Genomic DNA, 21,938 nt, shown 5'->3' on the forward strand with positions numbered 1-21,938 from the left:
AATTTTTTTGAATATGCCCTGGATATTTGGGATAGTGACAGTTTTGTGTGTCATGTGTACTCAGTGGAGGGAAGTTGGAAGGAACTTAGTATTTTATTGATTTTATAAGGGTTATAGCCCTTGAATTAAAAAAAAAAAAAAAACAGTATGGGAAAGGGAGGTGAGCTCAGCAATAAGACTTTCATCACTGAAACAAACAGCCCTATGTCTAAGTGTTTTTAGGATACTGCATTGTTGGGTAGGATGACAGTGTGGTCACCTGTGTAAATATCTTCCAGTGTGTGCATGCACATGCCTGTGTTCACTCTTTATATATAAATGGGAAAAGATAACAAAAGGCCCTCTGTAGTTCATCTGGTATTGACAATGCCCTTTGGTTAGAAAGACCTGGGTTTGAATTCCATCTAGGACATGAAGGACCTTTATTAGTGGTTTTCAACTGAAAGGTGAGTTAGCCAGTCTCATATGGAGGATGGAAGGTTCCCCCCTCCTCTGGAAACCTGGATTTTTCATCCTGCAAAACAGACAAACTGGCCAGAAGAATGCACACACAATTGACAGCCATTATGCTATGCATATAGGATTAACTGTCCTTTCAAACCATTAATCAGGTTTTTCAAAGAGACCAAGTTACTTGGCTGTGGACCAAATAGCTTAACATGCAATGGGAAAAGTTATAATGGGCCATTTAAAAGGTATGTAACTAATGTATCTAGGAAGGGAAGACCATTCTTTAATTATTTTCTATCATGGAGTATATTTTAAAGTGTTGGTTATTTAAATCCATTAAAAATGTATCCAATATATCTGGACTATGGGCCAAATAACAAACATATTTACACAAGCACAGCCAGACCACTGGATGTGATTATGTCAGTGGATACTAGTTAATTTCTCATTCCCATTATAATTTTAAAACTGTTCTCACTAATAACTGCTTGTGTATGGCAACAAACTACTTGGCAAAAAGATGCTAATTAGCAAACCAGCAAAATATTAGCAGCTAAATAAGTAACTGATTTATTTTATTCCTTTGGGAATGGGAATTATACCACTTAACCTCTAATGTATAGTACATCATACTCTCTGGGTTGACTAAGAGTTAGATGATCAAAGGACTCTGTTCTGGAGACCAAACATGGCACTTCAAGCCACTGTATGCATGGTGACTGACTCACACTGGATGATGAAAATAACATCACCTTCGTGTGATTCAACATTCTTATCCCTATGGAATATGAATGGACAGGACAGGATGAAAAGTGAAAATGATATCTCTGTTTAGCTGATTATGGTAGCAAAGAAAATGCACTAGGTACATTTTGTTGGTTTTGAATTAATGTTAATGATGAGATGAATCTCATTACTCATGGGAGTTAAGTATTATTTTAATGCAGTAATTTGCAATGCCTTAATTTTTTTTTTTTTTTTTTTTTTTTTTTTACAAATACCAAACATCCAACAAGGCCTTGCAAAGAGTATCATTACATCATAGTAAATTCCAGAATGCAAAATATAAGAAAAAAGGGTAACACTCTTCATCTGGAAAGATCAGGGCTTAATTCATCCAGGATGCAAGGAACTTTTTTTTTTTAAAGGCAACCTTATACAAACTCATAGAGCCACATTAGCTTGACCAGAGCAGGATTTTATACGCATTTATGTCTTTAACGGGATTTATGAGGGCTTTTATTTATAAAGGAATTTATTTAAAAGCTTCTCAAATGAATGTGAAGTTGGCAAGGTTTTACTCCTTCAATAAAACAGCAAAATTGACCAGATTACATAGACTAATATCAGACAACAGAGAGAGAGAGAGCATTAACCATCACATCAATTAACAAAATAAGTTTTATAATTGATGGTTGTATTAAATGAGTGAAATAATTTAACTTTCAACAATGTTTTAAATCTGAGCAGATGGATGCAACTGTAATCCCGCCCCCCACACAAAAATTCTCATTCGTTCCTTCTCTCTAAATACGGTAACACTGCAATATCAGAAAATTTTAACAAATGAAAATAATAATAATTTATGATTGCATACAAACTTAAAATAATTATGATGAAAGATCATACAAATATTTTTTTTATATATCCTGAAAATTATTTACAACAGGACAGTCTGAGTTACTTAAAAACATCGAAATGAATTCACATTTTTTTTTTTTAATACATTATATATAGTGTTTTTGGTGTCATTACTTAAATGGTAAAAACAGAATTAATATTAATATAAATAAAAATCTTACAGACAATATTTTTCTTTATAAAATTTATAAATAATTGAGAATTTTAATATTGACTATGTTCACACACACACACACACACACACACACACACACACACACACACACACACACACACACACACACACACACACACACATATATATATATATATATATATATATTTATTTATTTTTTTTGGCTTTTTTTTTTCCCACAACATCTTTCTTTACTATTTTTATTGTAATATGAATTTATTATACCTGTACAGTTTAGCAAAAAAGCTATTTCAAGTATAATTAGTGCTTTCAAAGCAGTGGGGAGGAAAAAATGAAATGAATGAAAAATGAATTGAAAAAAAAAATGAAATGATTTAACTTAGTTTTGTATTTTTTTTTTCAATTCCTTGGTGCACTGCTATTTCCTGGAGTCATGGCCATTTCTCCTCCTTGGGACCCATCTCTTGGGGGACTCTATGTAAAAAAAAAAAGCAGAATAAGAGGAAGGTATTAATGTACTAATAATTATAAAATGATACAACTGAGAAATTAATTTTTCTCTCCTAACTTGATATTTCATTTTTCAATTCAATCTTTTTATGTTATAATATAAATCTAATTTGTTTGATCTAATAGATTTGTTGATCTGTTTGATCTAATAGATTAATGAATGTAACAAAAGGAATGTAATTCTGAAGAAAAGTCATTCATTAAACAAAATTTTACTCTACAAACACTATTTTCTCAAGTGGTTACAGTTCTATAAGGATACATATTTTATTCTAAAAGTAGTGTGTTCAAATAATAACAGAATAGTTATTTCACATGTTAAGGCAGATTATAAAAGTTGCAAGAAATTATTTATAGCAATTTTCTGGTACAAATGGAACAATTTAATGTGTCACTGATGTGACAAGCTTACTGGGTCTTCCACATTTTGCTTATAATGAATTTCTATGCTAATGATTAAAAGAATTCCTATGTTGTTAAAATGATGCCCTCTGGAAACAAAACTCTAAGGTACTAAGACTGGATGAAGAAGAGAGGCTGAGCATTATTATCTGATTTTCAGAAAGAAAATGGTGAACAGAAAAAAAGTTATCTTCCAAGAAGTCCAAATAGAGAAGCTGTTCCACTCTGCAGTTCGTCATCTCTCTCTCTCTCTCAATCATTTTAAAAGATACTTAAAGAGGTTCTCGATGGGTTAATGGATTACAAGAAAAATGCATATCCAGCACTTCACAAATCATTCCTTAAGATGTTTTGTACTATTCTCAAATTCTAGTTTTTACACATTTCTATCATACAATTATATCCAAGTTGGTGAGATTTTCTCTTTGTGTATCTGCACGTGTGTTCTATTCCAGATGGAATGCTTAATTTAACACAAACACATGTAGATCAACCTTAAATATAATCTATACTAATGATGACTGAAGTGTCCTGCAATGGCAAATTACTTGTTCAACTAGTAACAATCTCTGCCCAAACTCACAATCAGGGCTAATTTCCATGCAAAACGTTTTTTTTAAACATCTCTGACTCTTACTCTGAACCTTTCCAGTTACAATCATATCACTTCTATAGCATCATCAGAATCCAACAAACTTAGCATCCTTTTCTGCACAAGATTATATTTATCTGCTGAACAGTTAGATGTTCAGTTAGTTAGTTCGTTAGATGGCTGATGTATCCTCAGGTAAATTACTTGTTCAACTAGTAATGATCTTTCCCTGAGCTCATAACCAGTGCTAATTTCCATTTAAAACATTTTTTTTTTTTAAAATTTTATTTTAAATCTATGACTCTTAATCCAAACCATTTCCTGGCATAACCATATAATTTCTATAGCATCATCAGCTTCCAAAAAACTTGACATCCTTTTCCACTCAAGATGGTACTTCAATGCCGAACAGTTACTCTGTATAAATCCAAATCAGAAAAACATTGGAATACTGCTCATGTTTCAGTTGGTGCACCTAAGTCCTCCATAAAAATTCTTATACTGTTCAGAAAAGGGCACTTCAGATGATTAATGACACATCTTTTATACTCTCTTCAGCAACTTTCTCATAGAAGATCAGTTCCTGCATTATATCTCTTCTAAAGATATTTCCATGGAAACTGTTCAGCAGAACTAGCATCCATTATGACTCCCATTGCTGTCATATCTACAAATATTTGAGCAACAGTTGGTGAATATCCCTTTACAGTCAAACTGCAAACATGTTATTCCAATCATCTTTCATTCCATCCACTTTAATTCTGTGGAACAGTCTCCCCTGTGAAACATTTCCAAAGACTACAACCTCCAGCAATTTAAGAAGAAAAATATCAATTGATTACTCTACTCCTGATCCCCCCCCCCCCCAGAGAGAGAGCATTTGTTTGCTATAGACACTGCGACAAGTTTTTTTTTTTTTTTTGGGGGGGGGGGGAAGCAAAATTGGCCTAAACTATACGAAAAATAAATCATAAAAGTCATTTATTTCTTCTCTGTTGAAACCAGACATGTCATTAGTTACATTTTTCCATAATAAAATTTGATTGTGATGTATATTTTTTTAAAAATCATAATCATTTAAAATAATGTAGTATTATGCTGCGTTTAATATCGCACTGCTAATATTAGACGACGTTACAATAGCAAAATATCTTCTATCTTACATTTATTTCCGATTCCATTTTTGGCAGTGAGTTGACCTTGACCTGAGGTTAAATCTCATTTAACCAATGAGACCAAGTGATCATAATGAGATAACTGGTTAAGAGTAAACCAATTAAAGAAATAGAATCAAAATACATAAATACAGTTGTATAGTGATTGTTAATAATACTTTTTTTGATACAGTTATTAGAATTTGACTTTTAAAATAATTTTAACATTCCAGTATGCTTAATAAAAGAAAGAGAACTATCAGGCGCAGAATATCGCAAGCAAAATCGGAAAAAGAATGCAATATTCTGAAACAAAGCGAGGCTTTGCATAAATATCTAAAAACTGAAACAGCTAATGTAGTACAAGAGAAAATAAGTGAAAGGACCGAAACCAAAAATTCTGAGCTCATGGCAAGTACTTCTAATTGCGATCCCAGTAATGTCGATATTAGTAACAATGAGGTTGGCCAAATGGGGGGGGGGGGGGGGGGAGCAAAATTCCTGGGGTCGGCCTGTGTGATAGGATGCCATGTTGCAGTCCTATCTCTTTGGCAAACTGTTGACAAATTAGGCCATTGCACATCAACAATCAATGACATCATACTGAGATGGAAATGCAGGAAGTTCACTGCAAGTGCTATCCCACAGCGGATGACCCACTACACTCACCGAATGTGACTGGAGGATAATATGTAAAAACTGCCATTCTTGGCCTGCCACACTGAATGCAAAGTTCTAGGCATCGACTGGAACACAAATCTACACAAAAACATTCAGAATCGAGGCCCCACACTACCCAAACCAGCATGCAACATCATCTTCAGTGGTGTAAAGGGCATGTATAGTCAGATGTGGAAGCTTGGAAAACTGTGCTATTATGAATTACACTACGCTCTCTACTGAACAGATGCCTGATGAGCATCTCTTATCAGAATATGTAACCCCAACTATGAAATTTGTAGGTGGTGGTATAATGGCATTGTCCTGTTTTTTCTGGTTTGGCCTTGGACCTCTGTTTGAGATGCCACAAATATTTAACTCTGAGAGGTATGTGAACATTCTAGACAATGCAATGTTTCCTACTTTGTTGCATTTCTATAGAATTGACCATTGTCTCTTTCACCAAAACAATGCACTGTGTCATAAGACTGTTTCTGTAACTGCATAGTTTGTGGACATGAACATCACCACACATGACAGGCTCCCACAGAGCCCTGATCTCAATCCTATCAAACATCTGTAGGATGAGCTGGAGTGTTGGGTGAGGTCAAGGGATGCTGTCCTACAACAGTTCAGAACTTCATCACATGACTACAGAAAGAATGGTCCAAAATTTCCATTGATCACTATTATATACTTGTGGAAAGTATGCCTTGTAGGATTGCTGTAGTCATCACAGTGAAAGAAGGTCCTACATCTTATTCAAGTGCCATGACTGTTTGTTCCTCACACTAAGGTATATGTTGACTTCTTTCCAAACTGTGTACAGAAAAACATATTATCACCCCCCCCCCTTTCTCTACACACAAGAAGCTGCTCAACATAATAAGCACTAGTATCATGTATGGAGGAAACAACTGGGAAGAAGAAACTCTAACACTGAATTTGAACACCTGAGAATCTACTCTTCAGGAAATAGACTGCTGCCAACTGTGATAAACTGTGGTGTGGAAGAACCCCCCCCCCCCCCGCTCCTCCCATGCAATTCCCACCAACAAAAGGTTGCAAACCTACTGTATGTTCACAATGGGTGAACTAAGGATTCTTTATTTTTAAATTTTGATTTTTTAAGATATTTTTTATTTATTTTTACATAATCTGGATACCTTACTCTAAAAACTAAACATCAAACATTTTCAAGCCATTCAAGGCCTTCAATAAAGAGGGCAATGATCTCACACTATGCAATAAAATTCATCTCTCACCTAAAGTTAATCACAAACACTATGGCAGAATTCGAACCAACTTGCAGCTTATTGTTTGGGAAGAAGAAACTGGATGTCTGTATGAAAGAGTGTAAACTGGTGAAGGACAGGTCATTAATTAACTAAACTGCTTCATTATCTACTGAGTAATAGATAAGGAAGATCTTAGGGATATCATGACAAATATGACAGCAGTATTCACCAGCTAGATGAATTTGTGATTTGCATTGTAGTTCATAGTTGTTCAGAGATAAAGCTGAAGGAAATTTGATTCTCTCTTGAGCAAAAGAGAAAATCTAATTTCTTCAATGCTGAGGAGGTGATTTATTTATGTCAAGAAAGATTGCAGCTTCCAGAAATTTTGTCTTGTACAGAAATTTGGGAGCTGTCAAAGATTTTTTTGCAAGATGATAGGATAGGATTAATTTTTGTTAGCATTAAAATAAACAAGGTTATCAGAACCCCAATAAGAAATGGTTTGAAGATTGGAATTTTTGGCTGTTGAAGTTGATATTCTGGAAGTTTTGTTGATTTGTGTGGTGCAAGGTTTGTCAAATGAGAAAGAGGAGTGCAGTGTAGACTCATACAAACAACTGTGAATTGGATCTGCAGCCAAATAGAGGTGGCTGATATATAAAAGAAGAGAGCAAGTGAAAGAATGAAGCCCTCTGGTTTCCTAGCATTGGTTGTAAAGTTTAGGATACAGATTCATCAAACATCACACATAATGTGTGTCTAGTCAGAAAGCTGGCAAAACCTAGTTGCAGAAGATAGCCATGTGACAGGTATTTGTGTCAGTTAAATAAGCGAAGTAAAGTGAGTAAATCCAATCAAATGTCTTAGGAGATATCATGAGCAACTACTTGAAATTCTGCAAACTTTTCCATGGCACATGTGTCTAAACATGAATGACATACAAGAATATCCTCTACTGATTGTCAATGATGGAATCCTTATTGTGAGATAATTTTTTTAGTTAAGAGATTTCAGATAATGTAGTAGTTGACTTAACGTTTCTCTTCACTGCTTAAGAAAGAACTGAAGTGAGAGAAATTAGATAATACTTTGATGATAAGCATTTGTTGCCCTTCTTAAGAATGGGTTCAACATGGGTTAATTTCCAAGTATCAAGATTGGACAAGTAGCACAGAACAAGTCAACTTTGGAGCTAAATCTTCATCACAATCATAAACAATGTGATATAAATGTACAAAGAAATACTAACAGGAAAGTTTTCAGTATCCAGTTTGGACAAGTTTCTTCTAATTTCTTGTGGCTGATATATGAAAATGCACTGTTCACATGCAGTGGGTTGAGGGTTGCATCTTCTATTTCCTAATATTTCCACATCTTGCAATTGATGGCTGTACTATTTCAGCTGCAAGATGGCATGAAAAATGGAAAATAAATAAATATATATATATATATCACATGCAGAGGTACACAGTGCCATCTGATTTCTGTAGATGAGAAACTTATTAGCAGCTAACCATTACAGAAGCATACATCATATTGGCATACTTGCTCTCCAAATGACAGGGTGTGTGGGTGCAAATCCTGCTATGGGTATGCATGTTTGTAAATGTCTTTAGGTGGGAGATGAATTTCATTGCCTGATGTGAAACCACCACCCTGCTTATTGTAGGCATTAAATTACTTGAAAGAATTTGTTTGGTCTCTGGAGCAAGGTTTCTGCTACTGCTGCTAAAAAATGTTTTATAAATATTTCTTATCCAGCTTTCATGCAATGTTGATCTTTTTATCCATCAAATTCACAAAACTATCCCAAGCTGGTTTGTGAGACTAAGTAAAAAATAAATTTAAAAAAAAATCCTTTGCCCACTGACGATACAAAATGTACTATAGGTTTGCAAATGACTTTCCATAAGTGGGAGCAACATAAAAAAATAACAAAAAAAATTAAACTCTTTAAGTTTACTTATAATGCTAATGTAACTATAAGTTTGCAATCTTTCACGGGTGGGAGTGACATAAAAAATCCTAACAAATGTTCTTTGTACCTCTTTCTCTCCTTTTTAAAATCCACAACATTTTTTAATCTGCAGTTTCTGTTTCATTTCCTCTGTTATCCACTTTACTCCAAATTGCTTTATCATTTTCATTCAAGATATGCAATCTACTACTGCTAACAAATATTTCTTAAGCAGCTCTCACAATGCTGATATCTTTTCCTTCAAATTCATAGAACTGCCTCAGGCTGGTAGTGAGACTATTATAATTACTTGGCTTATAATTCCATGTAAAATTCTTTCCTTCTTGACACTTCTGCATGTCTACTCATCCTCAAAGTCAAGACTATATGGTCACTCTCACTATTCCCATACTTATTATTACTACCCTTCAGACTCTACCCAGTTCTGCAATATATTATGCATCCACCAATTCCCCAAAGGCAATACTCCCCCCAATCCTCCAGGCCAAATGCTACTTTCCAATCTGGCAACTCTAGTTTCTCAATCCAAACAACCTCACTTGTTGGGAACAATCTCTCTAAATGTCAGAGTCCTTCCATATAGCTCTCTTCATTCACCAACACAATCAAGACCATCAAGACAGAAATTCAGTCACACTATCTGAAGTTAAACCCAGTGACACCATGCATTCATGCCTTCCTCAACCCTGATCAAGCTACTCATCTCTCTCTCTCTTTGCAAGTGCTCACTCATTTCTAATGCATCACTTCCACTGCTACTGAAACCTGAGATACCAACATTGAAATGAATCAGAACTGGAACTGTATACATTCTGGTGCACACATTCACATCCCTGTCTTTCATTTGACACATTTTTTTCCTGGCAGGAACCGTACATGCCACAACAGCTTCAGGTACTGCCACAGTGTAAGTATATTGTATAATACTACACACAATTTCATCTTTAAATGGTGGCAGGCTGGATGAGACATTAGTATTAGTACAGCTGCTTCCATAGAACAAAGAAACAGAATGACACACAGGCACAGTATATCAAAAAACTTCATAAAAGAAGTTAAACTCATACAAATTCTCCATGTTCAGTCATTAACTTAAAATTTAATCAACATTTACAAAAACCCTCTACTCATTAATATTATTTTATTATTATTATTATTAAGAGAGACCTCCAGGGAGTCAGAGACTCATCGAGGGAGGCCACATACTACACACACCAGCTATCATGCTTATTCTTGAATTCATTCACACTGCTTGTACTCACAACATCCAAAGGCAATCCATTCCAATCACACACCACCCTCTGAGAGAAAAATCTAGCCCTCACACCCTTCTTGGGGCTTTCATTCTCAGCTTCCAAGGTTGCCCTCTTGTCCTTTCCCCACCGTCCATAAATTGAAAAATTCCATCAACTGAAATCCTGTATGACCCTTTCAGAAGTTTGTAAGTCTCAATCATATCACCCCTTTTTCTCCTGTTTGCTAGTGTCTGCAGTCTACAAAATCTCAATCTGTCTTCATAATCAGTATTCCACAATCCTGATATCATTTTTAACACTTTCCTTTGTACTCTCTCCAATATATATCAGAATAACAACAGAAACTAAGAGACCAGACCTGCGCACAATAGTCCAAGTGAGGTCTTAACAAGGCCTTGTAAAGAGGCAAAATAACATCCTTATCTTTACATGTGAACGTTCGTTTCAGCATTGCAATTATCTTTCGAGTTGTATTTCAATCTTTGCCACATGGCCCCTGAACTTCAACTCCCTATCTATTAACACTCCAAGATCCCTAGCCTCATCAGTTTCTTCTAGCCTAATCCCACCAAAATAATAAGACATTGAATATCTAATCATGCTGAAGTGAATGACTTTACATTTACTGACATCCATTTTCCCAAGCCCACAATTCCAGCCTATTCAAATCATTCTGCAAAGACTGTATGTCAACAGCATTCCTGATTACCCTACCTATCTTCGCATCATCATCAGCAAATAACCGTATGTCTGTAAAATCTCTTGTGGTGAAAAATATAAATATTTTTCAGCTATATCGATTTTACATGGGCCACAAAACACATATAATTAGAAATGTATGTCTAATATTTATTACATTACAGTAACCTACTGTAATGTAATAAATTTTGTAATATAATGTTAGAATAACTGAATGTAGAACCACAAGCAATTGTAACTAAAAAGATCAAACGGGATTAGGCTAGTAAAACTGAATGGTCAACAACAGTCTCTACGGTCACCGGATTATGAGTTTTGCCGCCAAAACCTAACATAAGCGTGGGTGATAAGGGTGCTTCCAGTAAATCCGGGAAGTTTTGGAAGGAAGGCAAAGGGACGACAAATGATATAAAAGGCAGAGATTGAGGGACGAAGAGCTCTCACTCTCTCTTATTGTTTTGTTCCTGTGGCAAGCTTTTCGAGGGGGGGGGGGAAGAGTCATAGTCTCGCGAGCAGTAGTCCCGGAAACATGGAGAATTTGCTGGCAGCAGAGAATGTATGTCAAGATATTTTTCCTTAAAATTTTTCGATGAATAAACCGATCCACGTGAGTGCTGATTCGTTGCAGCCGAACAAGTTCCTGACATTGCCAAAGAAATGCAGTACTGTTACTAGGGAGGAAATCGCCAGGCGACTACGGTCAGATAGTGCCTGCTCGCAAGTTTAAGAAAGGAACCAGCAGAATTCACCCTTAACCCTTTAGGATCCAGGATGTACATGATATGGTGAGCTTGTAAGTAGATTGCTTTATGTTAATAGCCTAGATTGTGTGTACAGACAGTAGATGTTGATTCTGTTTAACGAATGGCATAATGTGTTGAAGAGATCAGAAACGAATGTGAGTTTGAATGTGCTTAAAAGAATATTGTAGACTTGAATAATGCTTAGAATGTATATAGTATAATTTTGCCTTATATTATTTGTAATGAGAGTAAGGTTGTGTGCTAAAATCCATCCACGTGTCTAATAAGCTGAGTAAATAATTTCTTTGTCTAATGTTTTAAGTGAATTGTTTTAATGAATGTGTGGAGAATCAGACACGTGATATGTCCTATTTACTTTTGTATATAAACTGTTTAAGTTAAAATAAACATGTTTGGTTTTGTTAATAGCTTGCCGATATTTGTAAACCAATGCACTGTCTCATAAAAACAAATTGAACCTGAGTAACCTAAGTAAAGTAACAGCCATGACTGAGTAATTCAGAGTTGCTTGAGATAAAATTGATTTAAGGGTTATTATACTGGCTGATAGTTGGATACATCAGTCTTTGCACCACCCTTGTGCAATGGAATTACCATACATTCCTTCCATTGCTGTGGAATCTTTCCTGTTCTGAGACTCATATTAAACATCCTGGTCAAAGGAATGGCCTGTTCGGCTGAACACTCTTTTTGCACATGCTGATATTCCACTAGTCCTTGTTGCTGAATTCTTATTCGGTTTGTGCAACAGCTCTAATACCTCCTCCTCACACACACCTGCGTTTCTTCATCTAGTGAAGAGGTAACAGTGAGCTCAATGTAGCATTCACCAGGTTGATAGTTTTTACTGAAATGGGCACTCGTTAACTGAACAACAGTCCACGCGGTTAGCCTAGTGGCTTTGCACTTTGCAACCATATGCCTGGGGAAGGAGTATCCTAGGTTCGATTCCCATCAACGACGTGAGGAGCTTAAGGATCTTCCTCAGCCATAGCCAAGTTAGCCGGTCTTGGGCGTGGACAGCAGGGTTTTTTCCGCCAGTTTATCTGGTGTTTTTCATCCCGCAAGGAGGTAAACCGGTCCGAGGACACACACGGATTACAGTCAGGAATACAGCCATAGGTCTGATTCGTCAGCCTATGCCAGTTCCGGAGCTCAGATAAAATTGGGGGGGGGGGGGGGGGGTACCAGATGCGTGAACTCCCATTAAAAGGGGGAATGCTGTATCATCACACGGAATTTATTTAACTGAACAACCTCTTTTGCATCTGTAACCCTCATGCCATCTGGATTTAGAAGAGTTATTCTTTCATATTCATTCTTTCTTTTACTTGCAGCATATCGACAGAATTCTTGTGGGTTGTCTTTAGCATGCATAGTCAGTTTCTTTTCATAATCAGACTTTGCTTTCTGTACAACAGTTGTGACTATTCTAGCCTGCTGCTTATAACATTCATAACAGACGTCATCCTTATGCAACCGGTATTCCTTCCACATCGTCCTTTTCTTACGAATCTCTTGCTTAATAAGTTTACACATCCATTTGACTCCTACTCTATTTATTCTTCGAACTCTCGGGACACATTCTGATATCGCATTATTTAAGTAATGTTTAAATGCTTCCCATGCACTGTCGATATTCTTTCCATCCAGCAACCAGTCCCATTCCACTGAACTAGTATACTCCTCAGTTGGTCATAATTTCCTGCTTTGTAGTTCAGCATGTAACCTTTTCTGAATGGAACATTCATAAACTTAGTCACTTCCAAAGTGAGTACTGCATGATCACTGTCACCAACTGGAGGCAGAATAGTTATGTCTTTAACTGAAACGCCCTCTGACACTATAATCAAATCTAACACCCTTTGACCTTGAGTTCCTTCTGTCACATGCTGCTTGAGGAAGTTGTCTCACAACAGCTCAATAAATGCATTTTCACTCTTTTCATGAGATTCTACTGCTTTCACACTCACCTTTTCTATTTGGTGATGCATTTCTTCATCACCAGCAACTGATCCACCAGGTCTGTAACAACACCCCACTATGTAATTTGTCTTGTTAGATTCCACCTCATACCAGATGGCTTCAAACTCACTGCCACATGAAATATTATAAATAGTATTACTACAATCATAGGTCTCAACTCTAACTGGATTTAAGTAATCTGATATCATTAGCAGCACACCCCCTCCTTTCCTATCCACTCTATTCTTCCTAAAAAAACTGTACCCATGACACTCGATACCAGTCAGCAGATCTGATTCCGATAGCCAGGTCTCACTAATTCCTACAATCTGAGGTTGCATCATATTGACTAAAGCAACAAACTCTACCCCTTTGTTTCTTATACTCCTAGCATTCGTGTGCAGATATAATACTCTATCTGCATGTTTTGTATACTCTTTTTGCAGCATGCCTGACACAGTTGGACAACTTGCATATCTCTATTCTTCTCTAATGCCTTACACATGTAGACATCTTTGCACACATGATGGGTCTGAACCGGATGAACGCAAACCCAAAATCGTTCTCACCTCGACAACATTTCCATGACAAAGCCCATTCCCATCATTAACACAGTTATATACCATTGTTGCTCTTACACTCACATTCACACCATTCCTCCCTTTATAATTTAGTTTCCCTGACTTTCTGTGTTAGGTTTCATACCAGTTATTAGTTTTTCTAGACTCCTGATACCAAACGCATTCAGGTATAGGCCATCCCTCTTATACAAATCCAATCTTCCCCGAAACTCACATCCATTCCTACTACATAGCCTATGCATTGAATCGTTTGCCATCATAGCCCTTCTTTTTAATTCATTTTTATCATAGCGAGGTAAAATACTAAAGATTTTCACTTTCTCACTCTTCACTCTTCCAACAAACCTTTCATGTCCTCTCTCATACTGAATTTATCGCCAGTTAAACTGTTGGTACCTACTACAATTATGATTTCGTTTACTTTTCTTTTCTGTTTTTGCATTACTTGCATTATATTTTTAATTTTAATATTAAAGCTTATCTTTTCTTTGCAGTTTACCATCAACAAGTTGCTTGTAATATTTCTTCTTTCTTGATAATCAAAGTTTCCATAGCACATTTATCCTAAAATTTTTTCAATCTCTGGATGATTTATACCTAGTCTGTAAATGGCTTGTGATTCAGTGGTAAAAGTTTTACTGTATTTAGGGACACTTCTATTTATGAGCATATTTTAATTAACTTGAAGTTGTTTGGATGATTTTGTGAATTTGGTTTTATATCTAGTTTTTGCTGATACCTGTTAGACAAACCCTGCTTTATCTTCTTTGGTTCTAATCCTAGCCAATGCTCAACATAAGGTTTCCTTCCTGATAATTCCAAGGAAAATTTGTAATTTTAAAATTCCAGAGGGGCTAGGAATAGCAGAAATATTTGTCAAGAAATTCGAGATTTTTTAAATAATCTCATGTGATCTGAAAATCCCTGTTGTCATTGCAAAAGAAATAAAATAATTTGCATATCCCCAAAGTTCACACCATAATCCCAGTCACTTCATGTGTGTCTATGAATATGTAGTGTTAAAGCAAGGTTACTAAAATAATTATAACTATTAATAATTACTGACAATTATTTTGAAGGAAAACTAATTTCACTTCATTTATAATAATAAACCCAAACATTTAGTAATGAACTTAATAATTATCTAATATTAGTTGCTAAACTTGCAGCAGTAGATGTAATTTCTATTAATGTAATCTGTTATTGTAAAGAGTGATTTTATTTGAGAAAGATTCTCTAAAATAGGCTTACACTTATAATAAATTTAGTTTAATCCTTTATCCAAGTGTGAGCAAACAAAGTTTGCGCCTGAAAGTATCTTCAGGACTGGGGTAAGGTGGTACAACACCAGGACAACTCGTTGCAAAGGTGGAGCAAGCTACCAACACTCCTGTCTCAGTATCTCCTAAATGCAAAACACATCTCCTTGCGGATATGTCTAATGTTATGCATTAGGGGAAGGGCCACTACCCAGACTAGTTTCGACCTTTATTGAGGTCTCTTCAGTGGGAGCACGGCCCAAGTTGAGATACCAGGCAGAAGCTTTAGCAGGTCATCTCTACCTATAGGAGTTGCCAAATGGTGTGCCATCCTTTTTTAATAAATTACTCTGGATTTAGAGAAAGATGTTGAAAGTTTATTTTTCACTTGGTTAGAGTATAATAAATTTAGTTTAATCCTTTATCCAAGTGTGAGCAAACAAAGTTTGCGCCTGAAAGTATCTTCAGGACTGGGGTAAGGTGGTACAAGAGTAATTTATTAAAAAAGGGTGGCACACCATTTGGCAACTCCTATAGGTAGAGATGACCTGCTAAAGCTTCTGCCTGGTATCTCAACTTGGGCCTGGCTGCCACTGAAGAGACCTCAATAAAGGTCGAAACTAGTCTGGGTAGTGGCCCTTCCCCTAATGCATAACATTAGACATATCCGCAAGGAGATGTGTTTTGCATTTAGGAGATACTGAGACAGGAGTGTTGGTAGCTTGCTCCACCTTTGCAACGAGTTGTCCTGGTGTTGTACCACCTTACCCCAGTCCTGAAGATACTTTCAGGCGCAAACTTTGTTTGCTCACACTTGGATAAAGGATTAAACTAAATTTATTATACTCTAACCAAGTGAAAAATAAACTTTCAAGGCTTACACTTATCAAAAAATCCACCTTATTCTATGGTATTAATGTATATTGTTACAAAAAAAAATATACAACTAAACACTGAAACATCTTTGGATTTAAAATGTAACAATGGTAAAATGAGCATTTCTAAGCTGAATGAGCAGTACTCTGAAGAAAAATCTATTATTTAGTTAAAGAAAAATTGGAATTAAACAATCAGACCTACATAAAACCAAAAAAATATGATTCAGGCTTATTTGTAACTTAACAAAGATCCAGACTTTCAAGACGAAGCAATTAATGCTCCCCTCCCCGCACAAAAAAAATCATTTCAATAATAAATGTAAATGTTCAATCTTAGTATTAGTTTATTTTTATTAATTCATTTTATTTGTTTTCAGTATCAAGTATATGCTTAGAATTTCTTTTGTTATCTCAGTATTTTTTAAACAAACGTATCATGTGAACTATCTGTACCAATATAATAATTTTTTTTTTGTTTACAATCAAATTTGGGATGTTATTTTTCAATATCTAATTCTAATTAAATTTTACTTTTTACCTTATATACTAAAACGTACAGTCCATTATTAGTATTTTGTGACAAGAATAAACAGAAAAATTCTCATTTAAGAGAAATTGTGAATATTAAATTTAAAAGAAAAAAGTAAAATTCCGTAGTTTAAAAACTTTACAAACAGAACCTTAGAAACTTTAAAATGAGATATGATTTAATATTATACAACACCATATGGTAAATCACATATTGGTTATCATTAATAAATATAACATATACTATTTATATTTTAGTACAGTAAAATATAGATAAGGAAGATGCAATCTTCAGTAACATATGCTGTAATGTCTAGTGTTTCATTTTTGATTTTATTTAAAAAAACTGCTCATCAATAATGAGCTATGGATTAACTACAGTGGTACCTTGGATTGTGAGTAACTTGGTCTGCGAGTGTTTTGCAAGACGAGCAAAATTTTTTAATAAATTTTAACTTGATAAATGAGCGAGATCTTGCAATATGAGTATTACCTATATGCTTTGTCTGCCGAGCATCACGTGATCACAAGCCGCTCGGGATTGTGGGTAATCGTCTCGCATGCTCAGTCTCAGTCGGCATACCTCATTCGTGCTAGCGTTGTGACCACGTGTGTATGCGTAAAGCATTTTTTTTATTTTGTGTCCAAATGTAGTGACTGTTCTTTATTAACTGTACTATGACAATGGCCCCAATGAAGAAAAGGGTTGAAAAGGAAGGCGGTAAGAAGAAGGAGATGATTACGGTGGAAGTTAAGAAGGAAATCATCAGGAAGCACTAACAAGGTATGCAAGTGGCTGCCATCACAAGATTTTATAAGAAGTCTACGTCAACGATTTGCACAGTATTAAAGAAGAACTAAGGGATCTATCTAGATGTAGCAAAAGGAGTCACAAGAGTATCAAAGCAATGGCCACATATTCTGGAAGATGTAGAAAAGTTGCTTTTGGTGTGGATAAATGAGAAGCAACTAGCAGGTGATACTGTGACCAAGAACATGATCTGTGAGAAGGCAAGGGTCTTGTACGTCGACCTTGTAAGTAAACTGCCATATGTCTACAGAAAACGAAGAAGGCTTCAAGGTGAGCAGGGGATGGTTTGATAACTTTAAGAGGAGAAGTGGCATCCATAGTGTTGTGAGGCATGGAGAGGCTGTGAGTTCGGATGCAAAGGCAGCTGAGGCGTTCATTGCTGAGTTCCAGAAGCTCATGGTTTCCGAGTGTTACTTGCCACAGCAAGTTTTTAACTGCGATGAGATGGGGTTTTTTTTGGAAAAAGATGCCAAAGAGGACCTACATTACAGCAGAAGAGAATGCAATGCTCGGTCACAAGCCCATGAAAGACCATCTCACCCTCCAGTTAAACGTTACGTGGAGGCCCAATGGCAAGGCTTGGGTCACTCGTATCTTGTTCGTTGAGTGGATTAATGAGGTCTTCGGTCCTGCAGTGAAGAAATACCTTTTAGAAAAAAAATTACCACTCAAAGTCTTGCTGGTTATGGATAATGCTCCGGCTCATCCTCCAGGCCTTGTGGACGACTTACTGGAAGAATTAGAGTTCATTAAGGTCAAGTTCCTTCCTCCCAACACTACTCCAGCCCATGGATCAGCAGGTCATTTTGAACTTTAAAAAGCTTTACACCAAGGCACTATTTCAGCGATGCTTCGAGCTTTGACCGAAAGAAATAACCTTACCCTCCGAGAGTTTTGGAAAAATCATTTCCACATTGTAAACTGCATCAAGATCATCGATAAAGCCTGGGATGGGGTCACCAAGAGAACCCTTAATTCTGCTTGGAGAAAACTGTGGTCTGATTGTGTCGAGGGGTTTGCTCATGAACAGGAGCTGCCAGTTGTCGATGAAATTGTGTCCTTGGGGAAGACCATGGGACTGGAGGTGAATGAGGACAACATCCCGAGCAACAGCAAGAAGTAACGGAGGAGATCTCGTCTGAGGAAAAGGAGAAAACGACAGAGACATCCCTCTCTTCAAATGAGATTAGGGAGGTGTGTAAAATGTGGGAAACAGTGCAAAATTTTGTAGAAAAGCCACCCGAGTAAGGTGGCAGTGCGAGCAATGAATCTGTTTAACGACAATGAAATGTCATATTTCCGTGAAATCATCAAAAGGAAGCAAAAGCAAGTGTCATTGGATAGGTTCCGTGTTAAAGTCGCACAAAAAGAAAAAGAGTCAACAGATAGCAGTGATTCCATTAGTGACAATGAAAGTTGTCCTATTCAATACAATTACTGTAATATGTAATTGTAATGTAATTAATAAATTCGATTACTTTATGTATATTACATTTAAATAATAAAAATATAAAAAGGTATACACACACATATATATAAGGTATACGAAGGTATATGTATTTTGTATTAAACATTTTTATATGAATATTTTTGAGTTTTGGAATGAATCATCTGTGTTTCCATTATTTCTTATGAGGAAATTTGCTTTGATATACGAGTGCTTTGGATTACAAGCATGTTTCCGGAACGAATTATGCTCGCAAACCAAGGTACAATTGTATATTCAAGGTATTAGCTTGTCTTGTAGTGTTTTCTATTCTGGTAGTATTAAGGAACTAAGGGAATGTAAAGTGCAAGATTCAATCAACAATAATTAATGATTTTCTCAGGAATCCTAAAGCCCTATCTTCTTATTACTGGTGGCACTCCACAAAAAAAAAGAAGAGCAATTAGAAATATAGAGATCTGGGTCTTCAAGACATTTACAGGACTCTAGCTCACCCACTTTTAGGAGGAGATTCTTCTTCTTCTCATTCAGTAAGTAAATTTCCATTTCAAATCCACAAGTCTACAGGTATGAAGTATGCCTTGCAGTCCTATACATATCTGGTTGTAGACTTACATCATGCGAAGAATGGGGAAGCCCAGCCATACAGATTTCAAGTTAACTTTGAGTCCTTATATCAGTTCTATTTGTTTATTAAATAATCTTAATGAACACAATAGATAAAACTACTGTTATACAGGAAAGATTGCTTGGATGAGTGTATGAAAGCTACCAGTCTTGGATATTTTAAAAAAACAGGTAATTCATGTTTTGAAGTTTCATGAGTGTTTGTCAATTCAAGATAACCACAGTAATCTAAGATTAATCTAAAACTTCAATTATCAGAACTTACTGTTCTGATCATTGCAAGATCAGATAAACAGAAGTTAACTATAAAGGTTTCCCTGAATCTTCTCTTGAATTGAAATTTAGTCTGAGTGACTTTTCAGTTAAGATGGTTGATTTGACAGTATAATTTCACTAAAACAGGTATTAGTTCTTCCACCGGTTAAAAATGATGGAACTTGTATGTACTTATTATTATTTCTTTTTAGGCTGCCACTACAAAGTTGTAGTAAGTCACAGTATGCAACTTGTGTTATTTAATTCATTATGAGCTTCCTAAAAACTTGTTCTACCTTGACACTAAAGGAAGCCACATAATTATTTTTAGGAAAGATATTGTCTCTTAAATCCATACCCACTACTACTTCAGACTGCCATTGTAATCTATTAATAGCTACAGCAAAGCATAATTTACAAGAAATTGCAACAGCTTAAAAGATAACTAGAAAAGGAAAGAAATATTCTATAATATATTTCCAATTAAAAATTTGTAGATACAAAATTTAAAATTCAAAATATACAGTAAACTGGAAATTGAACCACTCACAACTGTTTCTAATATGAATGACAAATCATAAAAAGCTAATATTACATTCTTACTTAAGTGTGTCAGATGTCTGACACAAGATTAATATACACATTCATTCTTTATAATAGTAAACTAAGAACTTGGATCTTTTGCCAAGTGATTATTCAAGACCTTGTAGTATTTTGGATAGAGAGTAATCTCTGGGTACCATGTTATACTGTTTTATCAAGAGACCATGATTTCTCTGTCATTAAGTTCAGAGAAAAATTTTTTAAATGGATTTTATGCTGCAAACAGAAGAGATTCTGTGACTTTGAAGTGGAAAGATCTGAAACAAATAAAAGCTGAACAGCTATCACATGTGAACTGTAGACTCAAATGTACAAACATTATTCAAGAAAAACTGAGAGTTTGAAAACAAGAACCATACATTGGAGATTCAGTGGAAAGCCCTAAAGAAAACTTTGACTGATTCAGCCAGAGAGGTATGTGGCGAGGTAATCTGCAAGACAGAAAAATCAGAACTCCATGGTGAACTCAGGAAGTTAAAGAGGTAGTCAAAGAAAAGAAGAAAGCATATCGAAAGTTCTTGGCAAATAAGTCAGCTTGTGCTCTTAGGGAATACAGAGAAAAATGTAAGAAAGTAAAGCACTGTGTAAAATTAGCTAAAGAAAAGTCATGGGAACATAAATTCCTGATATTTATTTTCTATGTAAGAACATAAAAAAAAAGTAATCAGGAAGGTAGTAAAATATTCGGAGGTTATTGAAAAAAGCTCAGAAATGAAGGAAAGAGCACTGTAAAAGGAATAAGAGATAATAAAGGAGACATGAAAACTGAGGATAAAGATATTCTTGATGTATGGAGTAATTATTTTCAAAGATTGCTAAATGAAACAAGCAGTGACAGCATGGTGGTAGAAAACACTCCACAAGAATGCCATCTGGAATATATATGTACTTGAAGTAGAAAAAAGTTATCACAAACTAGAAATGTTAAAATATGGTGGTAATAAAGTTTTACAGTGGCTGCATTGCATAATTCAGAAAGCCTAGTAAGAAGGTCAAATTTCAGATGATTAGAGCAGAGGTCTGATAGTATCCATCTATAAAAAGGGAAATAAAGCTGAATGCGAGAACTACAGAGGTATTTCCCTCCTGAGTATTCCTGGTTTATACAAGTGTAGTTGAGAAACAGCTAAGAAAACTTGTGGAAAGGAAACTTTGTGAAAAAATAGAGGTTGTTGGGATCAGATTTTCACTTTAAGACAAATAGTTGAGAAATCTTGGGATTAAATATAAATACAAAACTTAAATATAAACAAGGATTTATATTTAAGTTTTGTTGATCTAGAAAAGGCATATGACAAGGTGCGAAGAGGAAAGCTCTTCAAAATGCTACAGTTATATGGTGTAAACGTGACATTATATCAAGCAATACATAGTCTCAATTTAAGCTGTAAGTCAGCAGTTAGAATTGAAGGAGGTACAGGAAGATGGTGTGAGGTAAAAATCAGATGTGTTACAAGGGTGTACATTATCTCCACTATTATTATCTATATGGATCATATTA

The 21,938-nt window shown here is 35.5% G+C and overlaps 1 protein-coding gene across 4 annotated transcripts in view; it reads right to left on the bottom strand.

The window, feature by feature from the left end:
* Positions 1-2,387: 2,387 nt before the first annotated feature.
* Positions 2,388-21,938, bottom strand: part of CSN1b (COP9 signalosome subunit 1b) — a 279,185-nt gene continuing 259,634 nt past the window's right edge. For 2 of the 4 annotated variants that reach the window (XM_090404895.1, XM_090404886.1), the window contains one exon: positions 2,409-2,701. In XM_090404895.1, the coding sequence (XP_090261021.1) occupies positions 2,627-2,701 (75 nt within the window). In that variant the 3' untranslated portion in view covers positions 2,409-2,626. Of the gene's footprint in view, positions 2,702-21,938 lie in introns of all 4 variants that reach the window. The other 2 variants (XR_016549486.1, XM_090404906.1) reach the window with 2 other exon arrangements.

This window comes from Typopeltis vanoorti, chromosome 2, assembly GCF_054136105.1.
Source record: "Typopeltis vanoorti isolate ZY-2024b chromosome 2, IOZ_Tvanoo_1.0, whole genome shotgun sequence".
In the NCBI taxonomy this organism is placed as follows: Eukaryota; Metazoa; Arthropoda; class Arachnida; order Uropygi; family Thelyphonidae; genus Typopeltis; species Typopeltis vanoorti.